The 22,434-nt window shown below is 39.0% G+C and overlaps 1 protein-coding gene across 2 annotated transcripts; it reads left to right on the forward strand.

Annotated features, from left to right (window-relative positions):
- The first annotated feature begins 9,353 nt into the window (after positions 1-9,353).
- tbl1xr1b (TBL1X/Y related 1b) lies at positions 9,354-20,363 on the forward strand. 2 transcript variants are annotated; one of them, XM_053501122.1, is made up of 16 exons: positions 9,354-9,550; positions 11,033-11,104; positions 12,455-12,557; positions 12,825-12,970; positions 13,628-13,853; positions 14,028-14,160; positions 14,279-14,420; positions 14,881-14,944; positions 15,110-15,207; positions 15,304-15,364; positions 16,144-16,265; positions 16,383-16,457; positions 16,656-16,783; positions 16,893-17,058; positions 17,155-17,256; positions 18,637-20,363. In XM_053501122.1, exons 3-16 carry the CDS (start codon positions 12,500-12,502, stop codon positions 18,661-18,663), a joined length of 1,548 nt encoding a protein of 515 aa, XP_053357097.1. In that variant the 5' UTR covers positions 9,354-9,550; positions 11,033-11,104; positions 12,455-12,499; the 3' UTR covers positions 18,664-20,363. The 2 variants fall into 2 exon arrangements, with proteins under 2 accessions (XP_053357097.1, XP_053357106.1); XM_053501131.1 differs by lacking the exon at positions 9,354-9,550 and adding an exon at positions 9,967-9,997.
- The last annotated feature ends 2,071 nt before the right edge of the window (positions 20,364-22,434 follow it).

Here is a 22,434-nt window from a genome sequence, read left to right on the forward strand (position 1 = left end):
AAAGTCAAAACATGTTTAGATATATAGCTTATAAGAAACGTATCTAATCCGGGCCAACCAGGTTCACAAGGAATTCTCATAGAGCTATTCGTGTTCCATGTGCTCTCACACTTTTACAGTGGTGTGATAAGTATAATCAATCGTAGTTGTTTACGAAGGAGTCTCCAGTGTGTTTCCGCCACACTTTAGTTTTATAAGCTTAAAGACAGAGCCGACAGTTTTATAACCTACGTGAAGGCGTGAACCTGTACGTGCCATTAAATCGCTAATAAAGTAAGAATTGCAATCATTAACTAATTACTGTGGTACAAGTGGAATAATAAACAGGGGGGTTCAGTCAGGGCTGAGATAGGTGGGAGGATATTGGATTAGACTGGATTAGATTAGATTGGATTAGCTTAGATTAGATTGGATTGGATTAGATTAGATTAGATTGGATTGGATTGGATTGGATTGGATTAGATTGGATTGGATTGGATTAGATTAGATTGGATTAGATTAGATTGGATTGGATTAGATTAGACTGGATTAGATTGGATTAGATTAGATTAGATTGGATTGGATTAGATTAGATTGGATTGGATTGGATTAGATTAGATTGGATTGGATTAGATTAGACTGGATTAGATTAAATTAGATTAGATTGGATTAGATTAGATTAGATTAGATTAGATTAGATTGGATTGGATTAGATTAGATTAGATTAGATTGAATTAGATTAGATTAGATTAGATTGAATTAGATTAGATTAGATTAGATTAGATTAGATTAGTTTAGATTGCATTCAGGTCAGTGCAAGAAAAGACATTATTAGACAAGTACCTTTTTATTTCTTTGTAAAGTAAATGCCTATACAGTGAGTGCGGTGGCAGAGTGGCTTTAGTGGTTAGCACTGTTGCCTTACACCTTCCAGGGTTCGATTCCCGCCTCTGGGTCTGCGTGCATGGAGTTTGCATGTTCTCCCTGTGCTTGGTGGTGTCTCTCCCCCGATTCTCCAGTTCCCTCCCACAGTTCAAAGACATGCAGATTAGCCGCATTGGCAATGTTTAATTAATCTTATTGTCAGTGTGTAAAATTTTTTTTTAAATGCCATCATCTGCGTTATGCCTGGTTACAAGAACTTCCTCGTCTATTATAGGTTGGAAAGAGAGAGCATGAATGTGGGACTAAAAAACGTCATTTTAAGTGTAGTTTAAAAGACCCGAGAAGTACATTGGGTCACTGGGGGTTTTGCAAGACCTCTCAATCAAAGGACCTCATTTACATCTACATATATTTTTTAAGGATTTTTATTTATTTATTTATTTACAATTTTTTTTAATCAATTGGCCAGTTTCTGTTTTGAGATTTTACTTTCTTGGACATATTTAGGTTTCAGATAGCCTGAGGAATAAAAGTAAAAAAAAAAGACAAGACAGTGATGTCCTGACAGCTCCCAACATTCCGTTCTCACTTAGGGTTAATACTTTTCCCTAGACAGAAGGAGATAATTACAGTTATTCAGGTATAAATTCAAAACAGCCTATAAATTAGAAGTGCAACACTTTTATTGTAAGCCGTGTGTATGCTGGGAAAGCTAGAAATCATGGAGCAGTAATACAGGGATCAGGATGATAAATGTAATAAAGAAGAATTTTCTGCAAGATGCAGAAAGCATAACATTTTGATCGTTCTTAGAAATACAAGTTTGTTTAGGATGAAGTGGTTTCGCCGATCTGATCTATAACAGGTGTTAGGTCTACTGCAAGTGGAAAAACACATCCTAGTCATTATACGCAGGTCTGGGTGGAATAATCTGAGTGCTCTCTCAGTGTCCAAGTTTCAGAAGTCACTCATATTGTCATTATTTCTTTCTTTCTTTCTTTTTCTTCTCTCTCTCTCTCTCCTTATTTCTTCCTTAATTAGACACACAAGTTAGTTCAAAAGAAGGCCAAACAGCTTAAAAATGCACAGCGTGTGGTCTGTCTACTTAAATAAATCCCCTCGATCCAAAGCTAGCAGCTAATAACCTGCTTTGCTGAGTCAACCTCGATAATCGTCCCTCTTCCTCCTGCTGAACCAGAGCGGCACGCCGAACGTCGTAAAGGGCTTTTATAAGACCCGTGTGTATTCAGGGCTGGAGTGCAAAAATCAGCTCCGAGTAGGAACGACTTACTTTCAACTGCGTCAAGCATTTTATAACCAAACGTCCACCAAAGAGTCCACCGCATGTTATTTTTCCAAAGTTTCAGTCAAATGGTGGCGCATGTCCTCTCCTAACACTCTTTATCTTCATGCTCATATTGAGGCAATGTAAATTATTGAAGAGTAAGAGTAATTACATCACTTTTCAAAGACACGGCATGAACAGCAGCCTGTTCACCATCTGCCGCGTTTCCCAAACCCTATATAAAGTATATTAAAAAATTATAAATAAAGGGAAAGTCTTTGCTGGCTCAGCATTCTCTGAAGAGACAGCATGGCGTGTATGTGGCACGCTGTCCACTGCTGATGAATTGATGCTTCACTGCCCGAAAGTGCTTGCAGCTGCATCATTTCTACTACTCCAACTAACAGAAAACTTCTTCCATGAATGTTAAAAAAAAAACATCCCTTAACAAAACTCTTTTTAAAACTGATAGAAGCTTTATCTATCACCTAGCTTGCACATTACAGGAGTTATTGCCACATACAGTACAGTCCTGACCTCGCTCCAAGACATTTCCACTTGTTTGGCTCATTAAAGGAGTTCCAAGGAGGCCAGCGTTTCAGACGTGAAGTAGGCAGTCCGAAAACTTTCTACCAGTAAAAAACGCTGATGATGGTAAGTGCATTAGTGCAGCAGGGGATAGAGAGATAAAGGGAGTTTTGACTCTCATAACTGTTTTCTGTCCCACTTTGACTTGAATGCTCCTTGAAGATTAAAGAACTCACTCTGTACCTGTGGACGATTCAGAAATCAGAATCGCAGGACTGAAATAGTCGGCGTCGGACAAAGTCAGAAATCTAATGGGAAGTCATTAGGCCTCCTGTGGTGGAATCGAGGCGAGGGCTGCCATTTATCAAACGATTTAAAGGGGAGAAAGGAGGATTTCTGAACACGCCATGGCATCTCGAAATCTCTAAACACACACATACTGTACACACATACACAGAGAGAGAGAGAGAGAGAGAGAAAGAGAGAGGGAGAGAAATACACACACTTCTCTTTCACACCCGTTGGCTGCGTTACAGCATCAGGCAATCACATAGATGAGTCTTTCACTACCATCACCATCTTCACCAACAAATCATAATCAAGCCTTTAGTCCCGGTCAAAGCCGGCATTCCTCGGGATAAAAAAGCTGGCAGATTATGAACTGAAAGGTGCACAGAAACGGCGTTCTTGACTCGCTCTTCCCAATAACAGCACTTATTTTCTCCTTGAGTGGAAAACGCTGTCGCTGGCGGAGGTTGTGAAGACGCATCATGGAAGGATTTGCTTCTGGCAAAGGAATATTAACACACACACACTCACACACACGTTAAAAGAGCATGAAGATCTTTGAACAGAAAAATAGATTAGATTTGCCCTTTTTATAAAGGTATATTATCAAAAGATTAAGTAAGGCGGTTAGAGAGGGGAGCGATCTCTAACCTCTACATAAGCGTAGTCATCTACATTCGCTGTTAGCTTGCATGTGATAAAGCGGCTCTGAACATTCGCAATGCCTCTGGATCCGCACCAGAAAATGTTCCATTTAGAATTTTATTTTTCCTTTTCAGTTTTAAGCTTATCCCTCTACAAAAAACTATTTTGCTGAACCTTGTACCATTTGCTTGTACCAGCTCAAAAGTCTTCAAATGTTATTCAGATGCTTGGGTGGAGTTTTAGTTTTTCCCAGCTAGCTAGCACCCACTCGATAGCCTGAGATAATTTCTGACAGGAATGATGGATATCATAGGAACATATCATAAACTTCCCTGCTAATGCTTGCTAGCTAGCTAGCTAATCTGGGTGGATTTCTGAGGAGATTAGAAATCTTGTACATTTATTCAAATTCTAAACCTCCCTGCTAATGCTTGCTAGCTAATAAACACAAGACAAGCTCACCTATTGCCAGGATATAATGCTAGTTGGCTAGTTAACAAAAACAAACTAACCTCAGAGACAGTACTGTAGGTGTCTTGTTAATAGATGCCTGTGAATTTCCCTGTTAGCGCTTGATAAAAAATTGTAAAAAAATATATATAAAAATAAAATAAAATCTGACTGCAATTATTAGCGTAGAAATTCATAGAAATCTATTTTGCCTTCTGTGCACGTAACCCAGTTAACACAAGCTAACCTGAGGTTGTTTGTTTTCCATGCTATCGCTAGTTAGCTCACTATGAAAAAGATGATGAGATGGGATTTCTGACAGGATTAGAAATTTACTTTTTTTTATTATAAATCCTCTTGTTAGTGCTTGCTAGCAAATGTTAACGTCAGGAAATTTTTCAGAGGAATTAAATTACAGTAATGTGAATTTCTTTACAGCTCCCTGATAATGCTTGCTAGCTTACATAAGCTAGCCTCAGGGGATTTCTGAGTGGACTGGATCTCTTTTTATTTATAGAATTCTGTACAATTCATAGTAGTAAGAATGGATTGCTAAAATAAGCTAGTCTGATGGGATTTCAGAGGTTTACTGACTAATCTGGTCAATGATTATCATTTTCCTTTGTTAGCTAGATATCTCGTAACCTGATAGGATTTTTATTTATTTATTTGTTTGTTAATTTATTTAAAGGCGAGAATGACCAATAAAGCCCCATATGGAAAGAACCTATATGAGGATATATGCATATGTATGATAATATATATGCTGCAAAATTGAGGTGCATATATGCGCATAGGTACATGTATGCATGGGTCAGGGGTAGCTCAGTGGTTAAGGCATTGGATTACGGTTGGGAAGATCCCAGGTTCAAACCCCACAACCACCAAGTTGCAACTGTTGGGCTCTTGATCAAGGCCCTTAACCCTCACCTGCTCAGATGTGTAATGAGATTAAAAAAAAAAAGGGAAAGTCGCTCTGGATAAGAGCGTCTGCCAAATGCCTACATGTGTGCATATATGCACCTATATTTTAGTAATGCATATATATATATATATATATATATATACGTGAATACATGTACCTATATAGGGACATACTGTATATGCACATATATATGTATGCATATATGTACATATAATATAGGAAAACGGCCAATTTTATATAGGTTACATATATTAAAAACCTATATCAAAACCTATATTAAAACATATATGTTTATATAGTTTTTTTCCGTGTGGGGCTACCTAGACGACTAAGATAAATAAAATTTATACTCAGGATATCAGTATTTCGAACAATCGTAACCCTACTTTTTATTGTACGTTCATTCACTCTTTTTCTTGAGAGTTTATCCTGTACAGGGTTGCGGGAATCCTGAAGCCTATCCCAGGAGACTTTGGGCACAAGCCTGTACTCGGTACCAATCCATTGCACACACTCATTCACACACTACAGGCAATTTGGGAACGCCAATTATCCTAACCTGCCTGTCTTTGGACTGTGAGCCATGCAAACTCTGCGAGGCAGGAATCGAACCCTCAACCCTGGACCACCATTTATTATTATTATTATTGTATTATACATAGTACACATCCTTATATTGTAAATTTTAGTCTGCAGTAAACTCTTGAAAAATAGTAATACATGATGGTAATTCATTAAGTATGTTTAAAAGTTATTTAAATATACTGTAGCTTAACCTATTTACTTAAATAGTGAAATAAATAATCAGCATAAACATGTACACAGATGGTCAATGCAGCATCACACCACCGAGGGGCTCTGTTGGCGTGCAAACATGGTTCTGTAGTTCAACTCATTTTTAGTAATATTTGAGTATTATGTATTGGGTCACTATTTTAAAGGATAAAACAAATAAATAATAGAGTCGGATTGAGATGGAGACCATGTACAAAAACATTTATCGTAGTACGTAATTAAATCCGGTGTTTATATCGAGTGTTCAAGTTAAAGCAGGACTTTTGATTGTGAAAAATAAGAGAACACAGTTATGAGAGTGAAAACTCCCTTTATCTCTCTATAATCCCCTGATGTACTAATCCCAGTGTTTCACCAGTGCTTGAATACCATCAAGGTGGAAAGTTTTCTCAGTACGCTCGAGCCATGATCTGAGCCTGTCTTCTATATATATCACTATAGACATTTATCAGTCCCAGGGTTTTCTAACTTTTCTGTAACATTCTATTATCTTTTATTCATATATTGCTGTGTTTATAATTTGAATGTTGATCGATGGCCAGTGGTTAGAATTTAAGCCATTGAGAACATAAACATAAAACAGCATCATGTTGGCTATAAAAGGCTTACACAGTTTGTGTGTGTGTGTGTGTGTGTGTGTGTGTGTGGCCATTAATACATGAACACACGCCAGGATCCCCGCTGAGCTCCATTTTCTGCACCCGCATTTAAAATAAGGACTAAAGTGTAGGAGATTGTTGAGTTCCCACAACACACATCAGCCCCCTGCTGCGCTCCTACTTCTGCAAATCATGCTCATCTATTACACAGAGAGCAACGTTTCATTTCCCCTGCACTTTCGAACACATGATGACGTGACTCCTTATGCTCATGGATAACACTTTACACTTTAAGAAGAAATCAAGACGAATAATGAACAGGAGTTAAGTCATTTCCTGAGAACTCGGATAGCTTGCCTTCCTGTTTATGTGCAGTCAGGTGTTTATTTATTTCTTTATTTTTCTTCTCAAAAGCGAAGCAGAATTTTAAGCACAGTGCAGAGCAGTTGAAGTTAAAGGTCAGTAGCTTTCGAGTCATCCTGGGATTTGAACTTACAACCTTTGGATCATTAGATCAGAACTGCAACTGCTGAGCCGTGAGTAACACTGCGGTGCTGCTGAATTCTGGATTCTGATTGGTTGTAAGGAGTTGATTGATTTTCAGTAACAGCAGCTCTGACAGTAGTTAATTGAGTACTAGAGGGGAACCCCACCTGAGTGCAGATCCTGACTCCTGCGTGCTAACATTACCTGAGCTCGGCCTGATGTACCCAATCCCGCTCTAGACAATGCTGTCTACTGTTACATTCGGCGGGGAATGAATGACACAAAAGCTGATGCTGCATACTGTTACTCTAGGGAGAGGGGAACACGTCTGTGACACACCTGTGACAGGACTACCAGTGCAAACAAATTTTTGATTGATTGATTCTATTTTATGCTGTATTATCGCTTTCGGTGCAGTGCTGTCTGTTTGTTGTTGTTGTTGTTGTTGTTGTTTGAAAAACTTGGAAACTTTAATGTTTTAGAAACTGACAAATACAGAATAAAATAAATATAATAATGGGGTTATATTAATTAAATATCTTAAGAAAGGTTTTTTCATGGTGGCTGCACTATATTTTTATTATTATTATTATTATTATTATTATTGGTGTGTCACTACACACTATAAAATAGACTATTTTGCCATTATTATCTAAGAAATTCTCTTGTTGGTGTCTGTTTGTGCAGGCAGATCTGTGGCAGGCGTTCCTCACTGAATGTAACAGAAGCCAGCATCGTCTACGGCAAAACCGTGAATCCCCCTCGGGGCAGTGATTGTTTGTTTGCACGGGTAGGTCAGTTGTAAGCATGTCACAAACGCATTATTTGCTTAATGTAACTGTAGGCATCATCATCATCATCATCAACTTTTATGTCATCCTGTGAACGTGTCACAAGTGTTGTACAAAAGTGAAAAACGGGTACGTTAGGCCAAGCTCACAGCTACTGAAACCCGTAAAGAGCAGCAGCGAGTTGACACCGAACTCTGTTTACAGGTAATGATAGCATGCAGGCGTCAGGATCTTCACACAGGCAAAGCCACGGGTAAACCTCTAGCTCGCAATAAATTAAAAAAAAACAAGTAATAACTAACCGTAACAACAACAATTTGAAACTGAGGCTTAAATGTGCAATTGATTTAGTTTTTTTTTATTTTATTTTATTCCCTCGTTAATGTATGAGTAAGGAAAAGAAAAAGAACAAAATATTTATTTGTTTGTTTATTTCTTAGAGAAATAACATTTAGAAAGAAGACCTGAGCCATCATTCACATGCAAGAAACCTAATCTTAAAAAAATAATACATTAAAATTAAAAATTAAAAAAAGGATTTATCCCTTAAAACTCAAAGAATTTTAGCAATCATTTGTTTCGCAGTTTTTTTTTTATAAACAATATATATATAGGGCTCACTGAGTGTTATTTTATTTTAAAACAACTATTTAAACCTGACTGTGCAGAAAATAAATAGCACAGATACACATGATCACATGTTTTGATAGTTGTTTTTACGACCAAAAAATAACAACGATACACTCATTTTTTTAGGTCCTACATATTTGCAATGTCATTCCCATATTCCGGTAGTGGTAAAATTTACCCTTTATAAAAGTAATGATAACTTTAGTTCTACCTGATATATCTGAAAACCCAATGGCACAGTTTGATGTCTGAAGCCTTCCCGTTCACACACACCAGTAAGCCTTACACATAAGCACATATACATTTTTTGATTATCACTGACCCGTGATATGTTGCCGGCAAAAATCTGTGCCCTTTGACTTTTATTATATATGGCACTTGTAATAACTGTGCAAAGTTAATTAGTTATCATTATAGTAGTATAAGTAATTACATAGTGCCTGAGCACTATGACAGCAATCCGATGACATCATAGTGTGTGAAGGGCTCTCTTGTTCTAAGTTCTTCTAGGCTTTCTGTGGGTCTTAACATGCTCAAAAAGCCAAAAGCATCAACACACAGGTTGGAATCTGCTGCAATTAGGATGCCTGAGATTCTGGGCCCCGGGCGTGGCACAGTGCCTTCACGTGAGATTTAGCTGCATATCACGTGAACACACGCCTGGGCGGTGATGGCGCAGGTGACTAGGCCCAATAAATGTTGATTCGCAACTATATTTTACAACTAAAATAACTGTGTGTGTGTGTGTGTGTGTGTGGGAGAGAGAGAGATTCTGCCCATCATTTCTGTGGCAGTTATGCACCGGGTTGCCAGCTCGACACCCCATTGTATTTGAGCATTGACATTTAAAAAAAGAAATTAAAAATAATAAATAATAATCCTGCATACTGTTTAACTAGATAGCACACTACACACCACTCTAGCACACTACACATCACTCTAGCACACTACACAGTAGTGTGTGTACTGTAAAGCACAATTGTAGCCCTGGCAACTTCCGCCTCATTTTCTCCCGGAAGGTCACAGAGTTTTTTGGTGACGTCAGTTTTGCTTCCTCTGAGCCGACTAGCTCGCTCTCCTGTGCGACTTTCTCAAAGTCTGATTTACTCCGTATTACACAGATTAATGCTCATTGCGCCTGCGCAAACAAACACAAAACAACGCCGTTGGAGTATAAACAGATCAAACAAGATCTCGTGCGACGTCTGGATTTAAAAAAATATATATTAAAAACAATCCCCGGCGCGTGACCCAGGATCTCAACGTAAGCACTTTCAAGTTAGCGCAAAGTGCGCGAGGCCTGCTCTCGTGCGCTAGCTACACGGCTAACCCTGCAGCCGTGGGTAGCGCGCGCGGTTTTTCTTTCTCATTCTGTTATTTTGTAGGGAAATTAGTCTCTCCATATTTACACTTTTAATGTTTTAAGACTTTTTTTTTTTTTTTTAAGTTTTGTTGATGCCGAGGTCACGTTTCAGAGAGTTTGTGTGTCTGCTAACCGTGCTAGCATGTGCACGAGAAGGCTGTCTGCTTCGGGTCGCGTCCTGAATGGAGCCGTTTGGGATGTGAGGTGCTCTACAATCCGGCGTCGACGCCATTTTAGTTCTCGTCCCTTGTGTAGTGTAGTGAGGAGGTGTTTAGGATCGAGCCGGAGTGTAGTAGTGAGTTGGGGGATGGGTGTTTCTCCGAGTTTTCTTTTCGTATTAAACACACGGTATTGACCAAAGAAAGGTTTAATGTCGAATTAATATCAGTATAACGTCTGTAATAACTGCAAATGTAAACGCATTTTGTGGTAGTAAACTACACTTATAATAGAGATTTAGCTTAGCATTAGCTAACTTGGCTAACTTCTTTCGCAGAGCCGGCTTTACCGCTAACGCTTGCTAACTAGCAAGCTAAGTAGCTGCTTGTTTATTTGTCTTATGTTCCACTTCTACAATCAATACTACCACTATTAACAAAAATAATCATTACAAAAATAATAGTAATAATTTACACTTGTAGGTTAAATATTAAAACAGCTCGTCATTTTAGCTAATAACCAGTTTACATTTGCTTGCTAACTGAGCGCCAAATGTGTAAGCTAAGCTTAAGCTCTGTTCTATAATCTGTAAATAATATAGAATTTGATGTATTATTATATCTTTAACGTTATTGAAGCGGCGGCGTGCTGATTTGTTCCATGTGCTCTATCCCGAAGTGCACTATTGTGCGCGCGCGCACACACACACACACACACACACACGGTGTGTCAGGTTGAGATTTGGAACACTTTCTGTTCCCCTTGAAGTGATTTGTGACGCCGCCCTTAGCATCCTTACTTTTTTGGCGTGTTTGTTTGTTTGTTTTCCTGTCTGTTTAGAAGTGGACCACGTGACCAATGCAGGCAGTGGCCTTATTGTGCATTATTCCATCCTACTTGCTTTATATATATATAGTGTGTGTGTGTGTCCAACATCTTTTCGTTAATACTTCTGTTTTTAATTAATCCTGAGCTTGTGCATAGACTCGCAGATTTTAACTATATAATGTTAAAGCCTAAACCGTTATATGTAACACATATGGAAAATCTTCATGCATATTGTAAAGTTAAGGTTGTTCTTCACTTCATGGCTCTTCAATCAATTCCATCCGTAAACCTAAAACATTATTGTTTTATCTTATGTTTGTCCGTATGCATTTGTAGATTTGTTCTGTTTGTCATGAGATGTTTTCTGACTTCTTTTATTAACATCTGACCAATCAGGGTGAAGAATTTCCGCCATGCTTACCAATGGACCTCAGATGTGTGAGCGTCTGATCCACGCTTGATCTCATGGTGAGTTTTACACACACTGTCGCGCTTTTCTAAAAGAATCATGAGAATCCTATTATTTTGGGATAGAAAGGATCCAAAGATATGTTAGTTCCCGAATCATGCTTTCTGTACAAACACTCACTAACTAATGTAAACCTTTATCAACTTATTCCACTTTGAATAGTTTAACTAGCACACTTCTGTAATCTACGGCAGTGTAAATTTATTTGTATTTTGAGACTTAAGAACTTTGTGCTACGCTCACATTACTAGCCTGGAGTGACTTAAAACATTTTATTTATCCTAAAAATTATACAATATCTCACAATAATTGCAGATCGTTTATTAGACATAAATCCCATCACTTTCGTATGCGGTCTTTGGTGGGATATGCGTCCTGTTTGGGGTCATGTGACTTAAACTCCTATCTCCCTGTTTTTATTCTAATCTAATGACCACATATGGAAGTGACCCAGACTCCGAACAGGCAGATCAGAAGTTATGTGACTTTTTGGCTCTGAGCATGTGTAGGACACATGCTGATGTCATCAGGCAGCGCCGGCAGTGTGGGGATTTCTTTGCAGCGCTAGCAACAGCTGATAAAACAACTAAAGCGAAGCATCTGCCTTCCTGCCTTCCTTCCTTCCTTCTTCTTCTGGACCTCAACAAACACAGCCGACAAACCGCTTGTCGTTCCTTAGAGCAAAACCTGGAGCTCATTTAATTTTCTAAAATTGATCCGTTGTTGTCCGATTAAACACACATCCACATACACCGGAGATGAGTAGGTGCTGTATTCTGCCTGACCCTCAGCTTCCTAACTGGGATACGAGGAAAAAAACAACAATTCTGTGCTGTAATGTACATGTGACAAATAATTCAATAATATAATTAGATAAACTGGCTGATCTGCCAGTGACCAGAATTGTCTGGTTTTCCATTTGATTGGTCGTGACTGGGATGTTCATAAAAACGATCTGATTTTAATCATACCCGCAACTAAGAGCCGTTCAGGTCACACAAACAGCCCTCATTTCCACACCACCAGTAAATCAGTGATTCGATTTGTAATTTACTTTTTTATTAATAATAATTAAAGAAAGATGTGTGGTTTCTATCTCATTATAATTTCTCGATGAACACCAACTGATGGAATGAAACCAAGTCATGGAAGATCTTACACCTCTCATCACCTGTGATTTCAGACATTGTTAGAAACAGATGCGCTTTTCTCTTTTTTTTTTTTTTCCTTTTTTCCCGCCATAATGCAAAACCACAGACAGTGATGTATTCACGAATATAGATTCATATCTTACTTTTATAAAAATATTATCCTAATTAATATTTATTTTTTCATCCCGCTCTCCACAGGCTCCTTTCTCGCCCTGACGTCTTGGTTTTTTGCCAGGATCCAAAATGAGCATAAGCAGCGATGAGGTCAACTTTCTGGTGTACAGATACCTACAGGAGTCGGGTAAGGAGGAGGGGAAAAAAAGCATGTCGGGCTGCAACGCTAAAAGTTTTACTGTACAGTCCAGAAGGTTAACGTTTATAAATAATAAACTACTAGTACTTTCAGTAGTATAATGAGGACGATACATGCTGCAAATTATAGCTGGCATATCACTAACTAATCTGAAATTCATCTCTGTGACTAATCCGGCATGCTAATGAGCACGGTTTGTTCAAGAGAGACAAATGTTTACTATCTAGTTAAATTTCTTAGTCTCTCTCTCTGCAGGATTCTCTCACTCAGCTTTCACGTTTGGCATAGAGAGCCACATCAGCCAGTCGAACATCAACGGCGCTCTCGTCCCCCCCGCCGCGCTCATCTCCATCATCCAGAAGGGCCTGCAGTATGTCGAGGCTGAGGTCAGCATCAACGAGGTGAGTGTGTGGAAGTAAAAAATTCTATAAGTATCACGATTTTATAAATATCCTGATTGTACTCAAAATTACTTAAAAAAATAATAATAATAACAATGTAAAGGTAAACTGCATTTACCTTTAACAGTACTGTACTGCTGTGTCTCTCGCAGTAATAGAATGTAAAATACAGATGTTGCCCTTATATTTACTGTAACTCATGCAATCGTGTTTTCTTTGGTATGCTCTTTCGTTTTCTTTCGTATCAGTACTTTAGGGTAAATACAGTAATAATTCACCATCACAAGCCATGTTTTGCTTTGTGTTCTCTCTAAAGTACCAAAGGAATTTATACAGTATTATATTTTATTTGGAAATTTAGCTGAATTGATGTTAATATTTGTTACAGAATTATCTTGTTCGTAATCGTTTAGCATTACAAATCGCATGAAATATGAGATATTGGTACATAAAAAAAAATTTAGAGCATATTTTCCGCAAATTTTTTTTTAGTTAGGTTTTAGTAAGGAAAAATCTGCGAATGACTGAGGCCACAAACTCTGAACGGCGACTTTGCGGGATTCGACTGTATGATGTTGATGCGTTTCTAGTCATGCGTGAGCATTATGGCTACCTCTCACCTCATCTAGCACTAATCATCCATTCCGGTGTTCTTAGGATGGCACTCTTTTCGACGGTCGCCCGATCGAGTCTCTGTCCCTTATCGATGCCGTGATGCCCGACGTGGTGCAGACGCGTCAGCAGGTTTATCGCGACAAGCTGGCGCAGCAGCAGCAGCAACAGGCAGCGTCCGGGACTGCAGGCAGCGCTACTACCGCCGCCGCCGCCAAGAATGGAGAGAGTGCAGCGAATGGAGAGGGAAATGGCGCGCACGTCTTATCTAGTAAGAGGGGACGCAATACTCTTGAGAAGTTGGGTCTGAAAATAGTGACCTAAATGAGAATCTCTGAACGGAGGAGATGGTCTTCATGATCTGATTTTTTTTTTTTCATGATTGTTTTTTTATAATCCGTTTCTTTTCTCTGTGCATTCACACGTTCTTGTATTTTTTTTTCAGACCACCACTCAGACATGTTGGAGGTGGACCGGGCGGTGGAGATCCCGGCCCATAAGGCCATGGTGCTGCGGGGACACGAATCCGAGGTGTTTATCTGCGCCTGGAACCCGGTCAGCGACCTGCTCGCTTCAGGGTCAGTCTCATCCGTTTAGACAAACCACGCTTTTGTATTCACACGTCGTACAGAAACGGTAAAAACGCCGACCGGAGCCAAAACCTTGTTTGCTAACTCGTGCCGTGTCCGTGTTTAGGTCCGGGGACTCGACGGCGAGGATCTGGAACCTGAGCGAGAGCAGCTCGGGAGGCTCCACCCAGCTGGTGCTGCGCCACTGCATCCGAGAGGGAGGCCAGGACGTGCCGAGCAACAAAGACGTCACCTCACTGGACTGGAATGTGAGAGACGCAGCACAAGCTGAACATAGCTTTCTCTCCTCTCTCTGGAAGAGGAAACGTGGTTAGAGAGAAGAACCTTCACACGACTCCCCCGCCCAAACCCCTCCCCCCCCTCCCTTTTTACTTTACACTGTGTAGTGTGTTTATTTAATCAGCCAGGACGTTAACCTCGTACCTGCTAGGCAGAGTGTGTGTTGGGTGAATGAATAGAGATAAAAATTAAGTAGATTTGCAGTGATCCATTTGTTAGAAATTTTACAACGTTATGTGTCTCGCTTGCTTTTTTTTTTTCCACACTCCACCTCACTATTATTTTAGAGTCAGACATTTTGTCAGATTTGCATTATTAACTGTCTGTCTTTAAATGTTTCTCTCTCTTTCTCCTTTCCTGCTTTATTCGTATTTCTCTATCTCCCTTTTCACACGGTCTCTCTCACTCTCTCTCTATCTCTCTCTCCAGAGTGAAGGTACACTGCTAGCTACCGGCTCCTATGATGGCTTTGCCAGAATATGGACTAAAGATGGTATGTCTCCATTTATCTACCCCACAATGAGACTCATTATTCATTTATTTTTGGTCTTTTTCCAAAACCATACCTAAATTCGTCCACTTTTTAAAAAATTGATTAATAAAAATGTTTAAACATACGCCCTTTATATAAGTAATAACCCTCGTACGTGCCTCTTAGGTAACCTCGCCAGTACTTTAGGCCAGCACAAGGGACCCATATTTGCCCTTAAGTGGAACAAGAAGGGCAACTTTATTCTCAGCGCCGGCGTCGATAAGGTACAGTAACACCGATGGCTTTGTGTGCTGAGCAGAAATGATCGGTTGAGTGATGCTCTGTGTGTTGTAAGCAAAAAACGCCTGTCTTCCTTTCAGACCACAATTATTTGGGACGCGCACACAGGAGAGGCGAAGCAGCAGTTCCCATTCCATTCAGGTAAGTCACGCCATGAATCTCGGTTAAAAGATTAAATGTAGAGTTTTTTTATGGCTCACGTTTCGGTCAACACAGCCCGATGCATGAATCATCCAAATTTCTGAAAATCATCAACAAAAGAGTTTACAGTACAAAACAGCTCTGGGACAAAATGGCGTCCGGGATTCCCCTCCGCGATTTTAAGGCGCAGAGACAACACTATTTGTGAGATTAATTTTCTTAGATGCGGTTACGGTTGTTGGCCACATGGTGGTAGTGTTGGTATACTTTACATTGTATATTCGTGTCAAAGGTGTATAAGACTCACTTTGTCGGACTTAAGAACAAATCCGACTTGCAAATGTGCTTCCAGTACGGACCTCGTTCCTAAGTTGGGGAATACCTGTATTTGGAGTAGGTAGATTATAAATTAGTTGTGTTAATGTATTTACATTACATATCATCAACCATTCGTTGTGGCCCTTTTTTATAATCGATATAAGTATCGCTTCAGACACCATTTAAAAAATATTGATTTGGCACCGGTATCGTTACAAAACCTAAAAGATACCCAAGCGAATTTACATCTGTCTCTTTTAAAACAACTAACCCCAAACTAAATCTAAACACCTGACGGAAACTGTTGTCCTGTAATAAACGAGTGGGTGTGGTTTCTTTTGTGGCTCCGCCCCCTAAAAGAATCTGATTTTAGTGTTGTCTGTGAATACAGTGAACTTGTGTAATGTTGCGTATCTGTTTAGAATTACTTTATGAATCGAATGTCTATATTTTGTGTGTAGCTCCCGCCCTTGACGTGGACTGGCAGAGCAATAACACCTTCGCGTCCTGCAGCACAGACATGTGCATCCACGTGTGTAAACTGGGCCAGGACCGACCGGTCAAAACATTCCAGGGTCACACGGTAATGCCTTTTACAGCTTTTTTTTTTTCCAATCCTTTTGTAAATTTAGCTTTTAAACCTGTCTGTCGTGTCAACACACCTGTTGCTTGTTTAAAAAATTTTTCCCTGTTTTTGTAGAACGAAGTGAACGCCATCAAGTGGGATCCGACCGGCAGTCTTCTGGCCTCCTGCTCCGACGATATGACGCTAAAGGTGACGGCACAGTGCTGTTAATAACGTCCCGTTTTATATCTGTATCACTTGGACACATGAGATGTTCTTTCACAGCCATCCTGTGTAATCTTACTCGTACTCCATGCACGGTGGTGTCGTAGAGCTTCATCCTGGAGATATAAGACACAGTCGTGTATATGTTCCTCTGTAACGCTACATACTTGGCTTTCTTTGCAGCTTTGGAGTATGAAGCAGGACACCTGCGTTCATGACCTGCAAGCTCACAGCAAAGAGATCTACACCATCAAATGGAGTCCCACAGGACCCGGGACCAACAACCCGAACGCCAATCTCATGCTGGCCAGGTACCAAACAACCCCCTAGATGTGCTGAAACGACTCGATAGATATAAAACCCCTTTCTCGTCTGCTCCTGCAAACCCTAACCTAACCTTTCCTCGCATCATTCCTGCAGCGCGTCGTTCGACTCGACGGTGCGGCTGTGGGACGCAGAGCGCGGCGTCTGCGTACACACGCTGACGCGGCACCAGGAGCCTGTCTACAGCGTCGCGTTCAGTCCAGACGGCCGTCACCTCGCCAGCGGCTCCTTCGACAAATGCGTCCACATCTGGAACACACAGGTAATGCTGACCTCTACAGGCGAGACTCGACATTAATTCTTTTTTTTTTTTTTTTTCAATAATTTTTCGAGTGTGCATTTCTTGATGTGCCCACAGAGCGGCGCCCTAGTGAACAGTTACAGGGGAACGGGCGGGATCTTCGAGGTGTGCTGGAACTCCAGCGGAGACAAAGTAGGAGCGAGTGCGTCGGATGGTTCGGTAGGTTTCTGCAAATTTACAGGAACATGCAGCATGTATTAATTTACCCTGGGTATGCAAAAGTGTTTAGTGCACTGACATTATTAGGGGCCACTCCTATTATTATTATTATTATTATTTTATATTATTATTTTATATTATTATTATTATTATTATTATTATCATTATACTGGCATTTTGAGGTCCATATTAATACCACGCCCAAGGAAAGTTTTGGAAACACAACAGATCACTTCCCAGTTCTGCACCCCTAGCAGAAGACTAAATCCAACATGGCTGTCGAAAAGGTCATGAGAGTCAAGCGGAAGGACGTGGACTTTCCTGTTTAGTGACAAAACGTCAAAGGTGTTTTCTAAACGATGACCCACATCAGTGATTCCCGTCCCTAATAACTGTCACCTCTCGATACGATATTTTTACAAGGATTGTATACAATTCTGATTCTAATATTTTATTACAATTTATTATTTACAAATATTACAAAAGTGTATGTAAAGCAACCTAGGCAGGTTTTATACGCCTCCAAATTGTTTGTTTATTTTTATACAATCTCGACTGATTCGTGTACAGAATCAGGCGGTGCCCAAAGAGATGCCTAAAAAAAAATATATATATATATATATATATATATAATTTTTTTTTTTTTTTTTTTTTATGCATTTATCTTTGTATATTATTTTAACTCGTCCTTTTCACTTGTCTCTAATTTTTGGATCATGTTGTCAAGTGGATCTTATTTATTAATTAATCTTTTTTGTTATCTTCTTCTTTACAAGTATTTCCCCTTAGCATAATTGTAGCAAGCAAAAGTTGATTTTTACCTTCCTTTTGACAGTCACCAAACAAAGTTACATTATTTATCATCAAAGCTTTGACACACATAAGGAATGTTACTAATTAATTGATGTACGAATTATAAATTATGAATTACTTGCTTTAAAAAAACAAAAGGACAACGATTGAAGATAAACAGCTATGATGATTTCTATAATATTTCTTAACATATACTGTAAGTCAATGTGAACACCAGGGGGCGCCCTTGAAGTTCAGTTTGTGTGCAGTACTGGCTGTAATTTTAGTGGCCTCATTCCTAAATAAGAGCAGAGAGACGAGCAGTATTTATAGAAGTTTCAGGTATTATTGTTTGTTTACACTCTGTTTGTCTGACATGACTATTTTTCCCCTGATTGTTCCACTAAAAGTGTTTGAAATAAATATAATGTCTGTCTTGTTAGCGTTTCATTCATTGTTAATAATTTTGGTGATTGGCTCCTCCAGTCACTGCTGTAATGTTACACAAGAACGCACTGATTAACTATTAATCATGAATTGATCAAAAACGTGACCATTCAACTTACAAATGCTAATTCTGTCTTTCAGGTTTGTGTATTAGACTTGCGGAAATGACTCTGCCGAAGAGGGAAGCCGTGCATCGACAAGGAATGTGCACCTCGCCAAAATCACACGAACTGTTCTCCGTTCTCACTCGGGATACACGACTAATAACTCGCACCAAAATATCACTTTTCCCTTTATTTTTTTTTTATCCAAAAAGTTAGGATGCGACAGATCTCCAGCTTCACAGAGCATCCGGCCGACCTCTGATAACACTGAACACCAAGCAGTTAGACTTGTTTATTTTTTTTTGTTTGTTTGTTTTTTTGTGAGACACTTGACATCCTTATAACTTGATCTGTCTAAAGACGGCCGTTATGTACCGATTTTAGTTTTTTATCAAACAGCTTATTATTGTTTATGCGAGCTATGCAACATTACGAGCAGACAAAAAAAAACATGGTTGATCATTTTAACTCTATTATCTGATCTATTCCACAAAAACGTTATATCGATAGCTAGAATACGGAAAACAACCCACGACTGAAATTTCAGGCAAATAAACAAAAAAGACAGTAAAATCGGTTAATAATAAAACATTAATCTTTACCGAGCTGTTAAAGCTCAACATCAAGTGCGGTTTCTTTTTAAATCTTTGGCTACCTGTCACGGTAAACACGGTTCAGATATCATGTCTTCTTCCAAAAAAGAAAAAAACTTTTTCCACAGATTGAATGCTAAAAATAAATAAACAATTAAAATAAAATCTCAATCAGTTTACATTATGAACTCAACGTTCTGAGTGTAAATAAGTTTTTTCGGAGCTACTTCGAGATCGTGACTAAAGCGCAACTCTGATGATGCAGAGTTTTGGGAAGTTGACTCGTGAGTCGGACGTTCTTGCTTACATCACCTGCTTGCGAGTTTCTTTATAAAATACCATTAGACGGTCTTTTTTTTTTTTTCTCCTTTTTCTCTCTCCTCCACCAGAAGCAGAAGTGAAGGGACGGACTGGAAAGTCGTTTCTTTTCTGCACTTTATATGGGCGTAAAAAAACGCCCGCGAGAAACCAGGCGAGCACTTAATTCCTGATGCTTTTTTTTTTTTTTTTTACAGAAATCTATCACTCATGTATTGACTTGAACGCTATGTTCTTTAGGATGTTCATTTCCAACTCTTCTAGCATCCCAATTGTTTTTTATTTTGTTAAATCATAATTTGCTGATTTTTTTTTTTTTGTCGCTAAAATTTTGTAAAGAGATGAGTATTTTGATGCTTGCTTGAACTAATCGATACTACATAGATTGTACCATAAAGACGCCTATTTATTATATTGTCTATGACAGTGGAATGGTATTTTATAACGTGTTTGGTTTTTAAAGACACGCTTTTCACGGCGACTTTTTTTGGTCTTGGCACTCACCTCGCCGTGTCTCTTTTCTTTCTTTTTTTCCCTTTGTTTTTTGTACTCCTTTTGGAATCGTTTTGTAATTCTGCTTTATTTGTAGTCATCTGCGCAAAATATATAAAAATAATAATAAAAATACAAACACGGGCATATCGTAAATATAGTGGACCATGTAAATAAATACCTGTTCAACACCTCCCCTTCATTTTGTGCCATTTTTGACCTAATCTTCCCTCACCCATTTTTTCCCCCTCTTGCTCAGTTTCCTGCAAAGTTGATTTGACTTTCTGTGATTTGAATTTTTAATTTTTTTTTAGCCCGATCAAATGGGAAAAAGTCCAGAATAAAATATATTTTGATAATAGTGCCAGTTGTGGGTTCTTTGCCTTCCCTTTATTAATGACTAAAATCTGTCCACTTAGATTGACATGTAAAATATGCAAAAACTGGTTCCCCATCCCTGCAAGCCCTCACAAAGCAGTCTGAACATGGCTGGCCTTCGCTTTCTGGACTGACTGAAAAGCAATGACAAACCCAGCACTTTTTCCACGATTATCTCTAGCTGACATGGTATGTTTGGACCCTCCACCTCCAGCATTTAAATGTAAAAGCAAAAGTAACTTGCCATAAATCGGAGTGCTACTTGTAGAAAGGTGTTTCAACCCTCTGATGATCATTTGTTGTCTAAAAATGCGTTCGACTGCCAGTAATTACCCAGGATCCTCCTTCTCCTCTGTCATACCCCAGCAGTTAACCAGGGATTGTAAAGGCTTAATGTAAAAGCAACAAATATAAAATCTGGACTGATGGTTTGCAATCTTCATATTCAAAAGACTAAATCTATTCAAAGTTCAATTTCCATTCAAGATCAAAGGTTCGGAATGATTGGTGATGAGCAAAATACTTTTTTTTTAAACTTGCTTATACCTTAACAGCAACATGCATTTAATTAAAAAAAAAAAACTCCCTGAGGTGGCAATAGGGAGAAACCTTGAGAGGAATCAGACTCCACAGGGAACGCATCCTCATCTGGGTGATAACGGATAGCAGGGGTTGATCTGCATTCATACTGTGTGTTAGGAGGCTGGAAGTTCAGTATAACAGGAGAAGTTAATATTCTTCATGATTGGAGGATCAGGAACAAAACTGTGTATAGAAATTCTACAATAGAATAGAAGAAACTAAATAAGCAAAGTGTGTTTGGTTTGATGTCTGAATAAAACAATTAAAGAAACTGAAATTAAAGGACAAAACACCACAGGTCACTGGAATGGCAAAATGATTTTAAAGTAAAATCCCTTGCAGTAGCTCTACCACCATCTTTATTTGTGCATGAGGAGGAGCGGACGAGTGCTAGGATCAGGTGCTTCGATCTCTCAAGAGGAAGGAAATGTAGTATTTCACCCGCTGATCCAGGAGGACAGAAAGAGTGAAGCTGATTGATTGGTTGCGCCATTCTAAAAAGTTGGGACTTTTCATCTCCTTTTAAAAACACAGTTTATCACGCTGAAGATGCGACACGTGAATGGCCCCATACACAGCAGCCTAGTCTGAGCAATGGTTAAACGTATGTACGGTCAAAATCAAGCCGAGTGTTGAGTCTTCTGGTTTAAAAAAAACAAAAGACAAACCAAAACTGGAACCTGTTGGAGAGTCTAGAAGAAGTAAGACCTTACCTCTAAAAGAAAGGGACAAGCCATCTAAATTTATGCAAAGCAGCATGAAAAACACTGTGTCTGAGTTGTTAGCATAACATTACAATTTTACCTTCCAAGTCCTTGTTTTAAGCTGATTAGGTTAACACGAATACAGCAAACCTTAGGGAAATCCTCACCGTGAATGAAACAGACCGACATTAGAGGCTCCATTAAAAAAAAAAAAATTTCATTTAAACTGTAATGTGTAAATCGCTCAGAGCTGAATTTTATGAAAAACTACTTTGTTGACAAACAACACTCGGGCAAAAAAATGTGTCATTCCAATGTAAGATGGTTTTTAATCATGACTGAGGATAGACGAGAAAAGATCAGGTTTATTTAAGCAAGTCATTTACTGTCATTAGACTCAGAGTTGACAGGAACTGATGATAATTTGTGTGTATGAAGATTATTTAAGCTCATAATTAAATCAGCAAAATATGACTTGTAGTACATTAGGCAAAAAAAATCCCTTTACATCACTAGACTGAATACAGGATTACTGTGTGTGTGTGTGTGTGTGTGTGTGTTAGGCTCAGTAAGTCGCATTATCATCACTATGTGTGATGCCCTTGCTTTTGAGTGTGTGTGTGCGCGCGCGCCCTGTACAAAGAAAGACAGAAAGTTGAAAGGAAAGATTCACTCATTTGCGAACCGACTCAAAGAACCGAATCATTGATGTTCGGACAGGACATCACTCGGATCGGAGGCTGATTTCGCCTGAATGAATTTGATATG

Source organism: Clarias gariepinus, chromosome 1, assembly GCF_024256425.1.
Source record: "Clarias gariepinus isolate MV-2021 ecotype Netherlands chromosome 1, CGAR_prim_01v2, whole genome shotgun sequence".
Lineage (NCBI taxonomy): Eukaryota > Metazoa > Chordata > Actinopteri > Siluriformes > Clariidae > Clarias > Clarias gariepinus.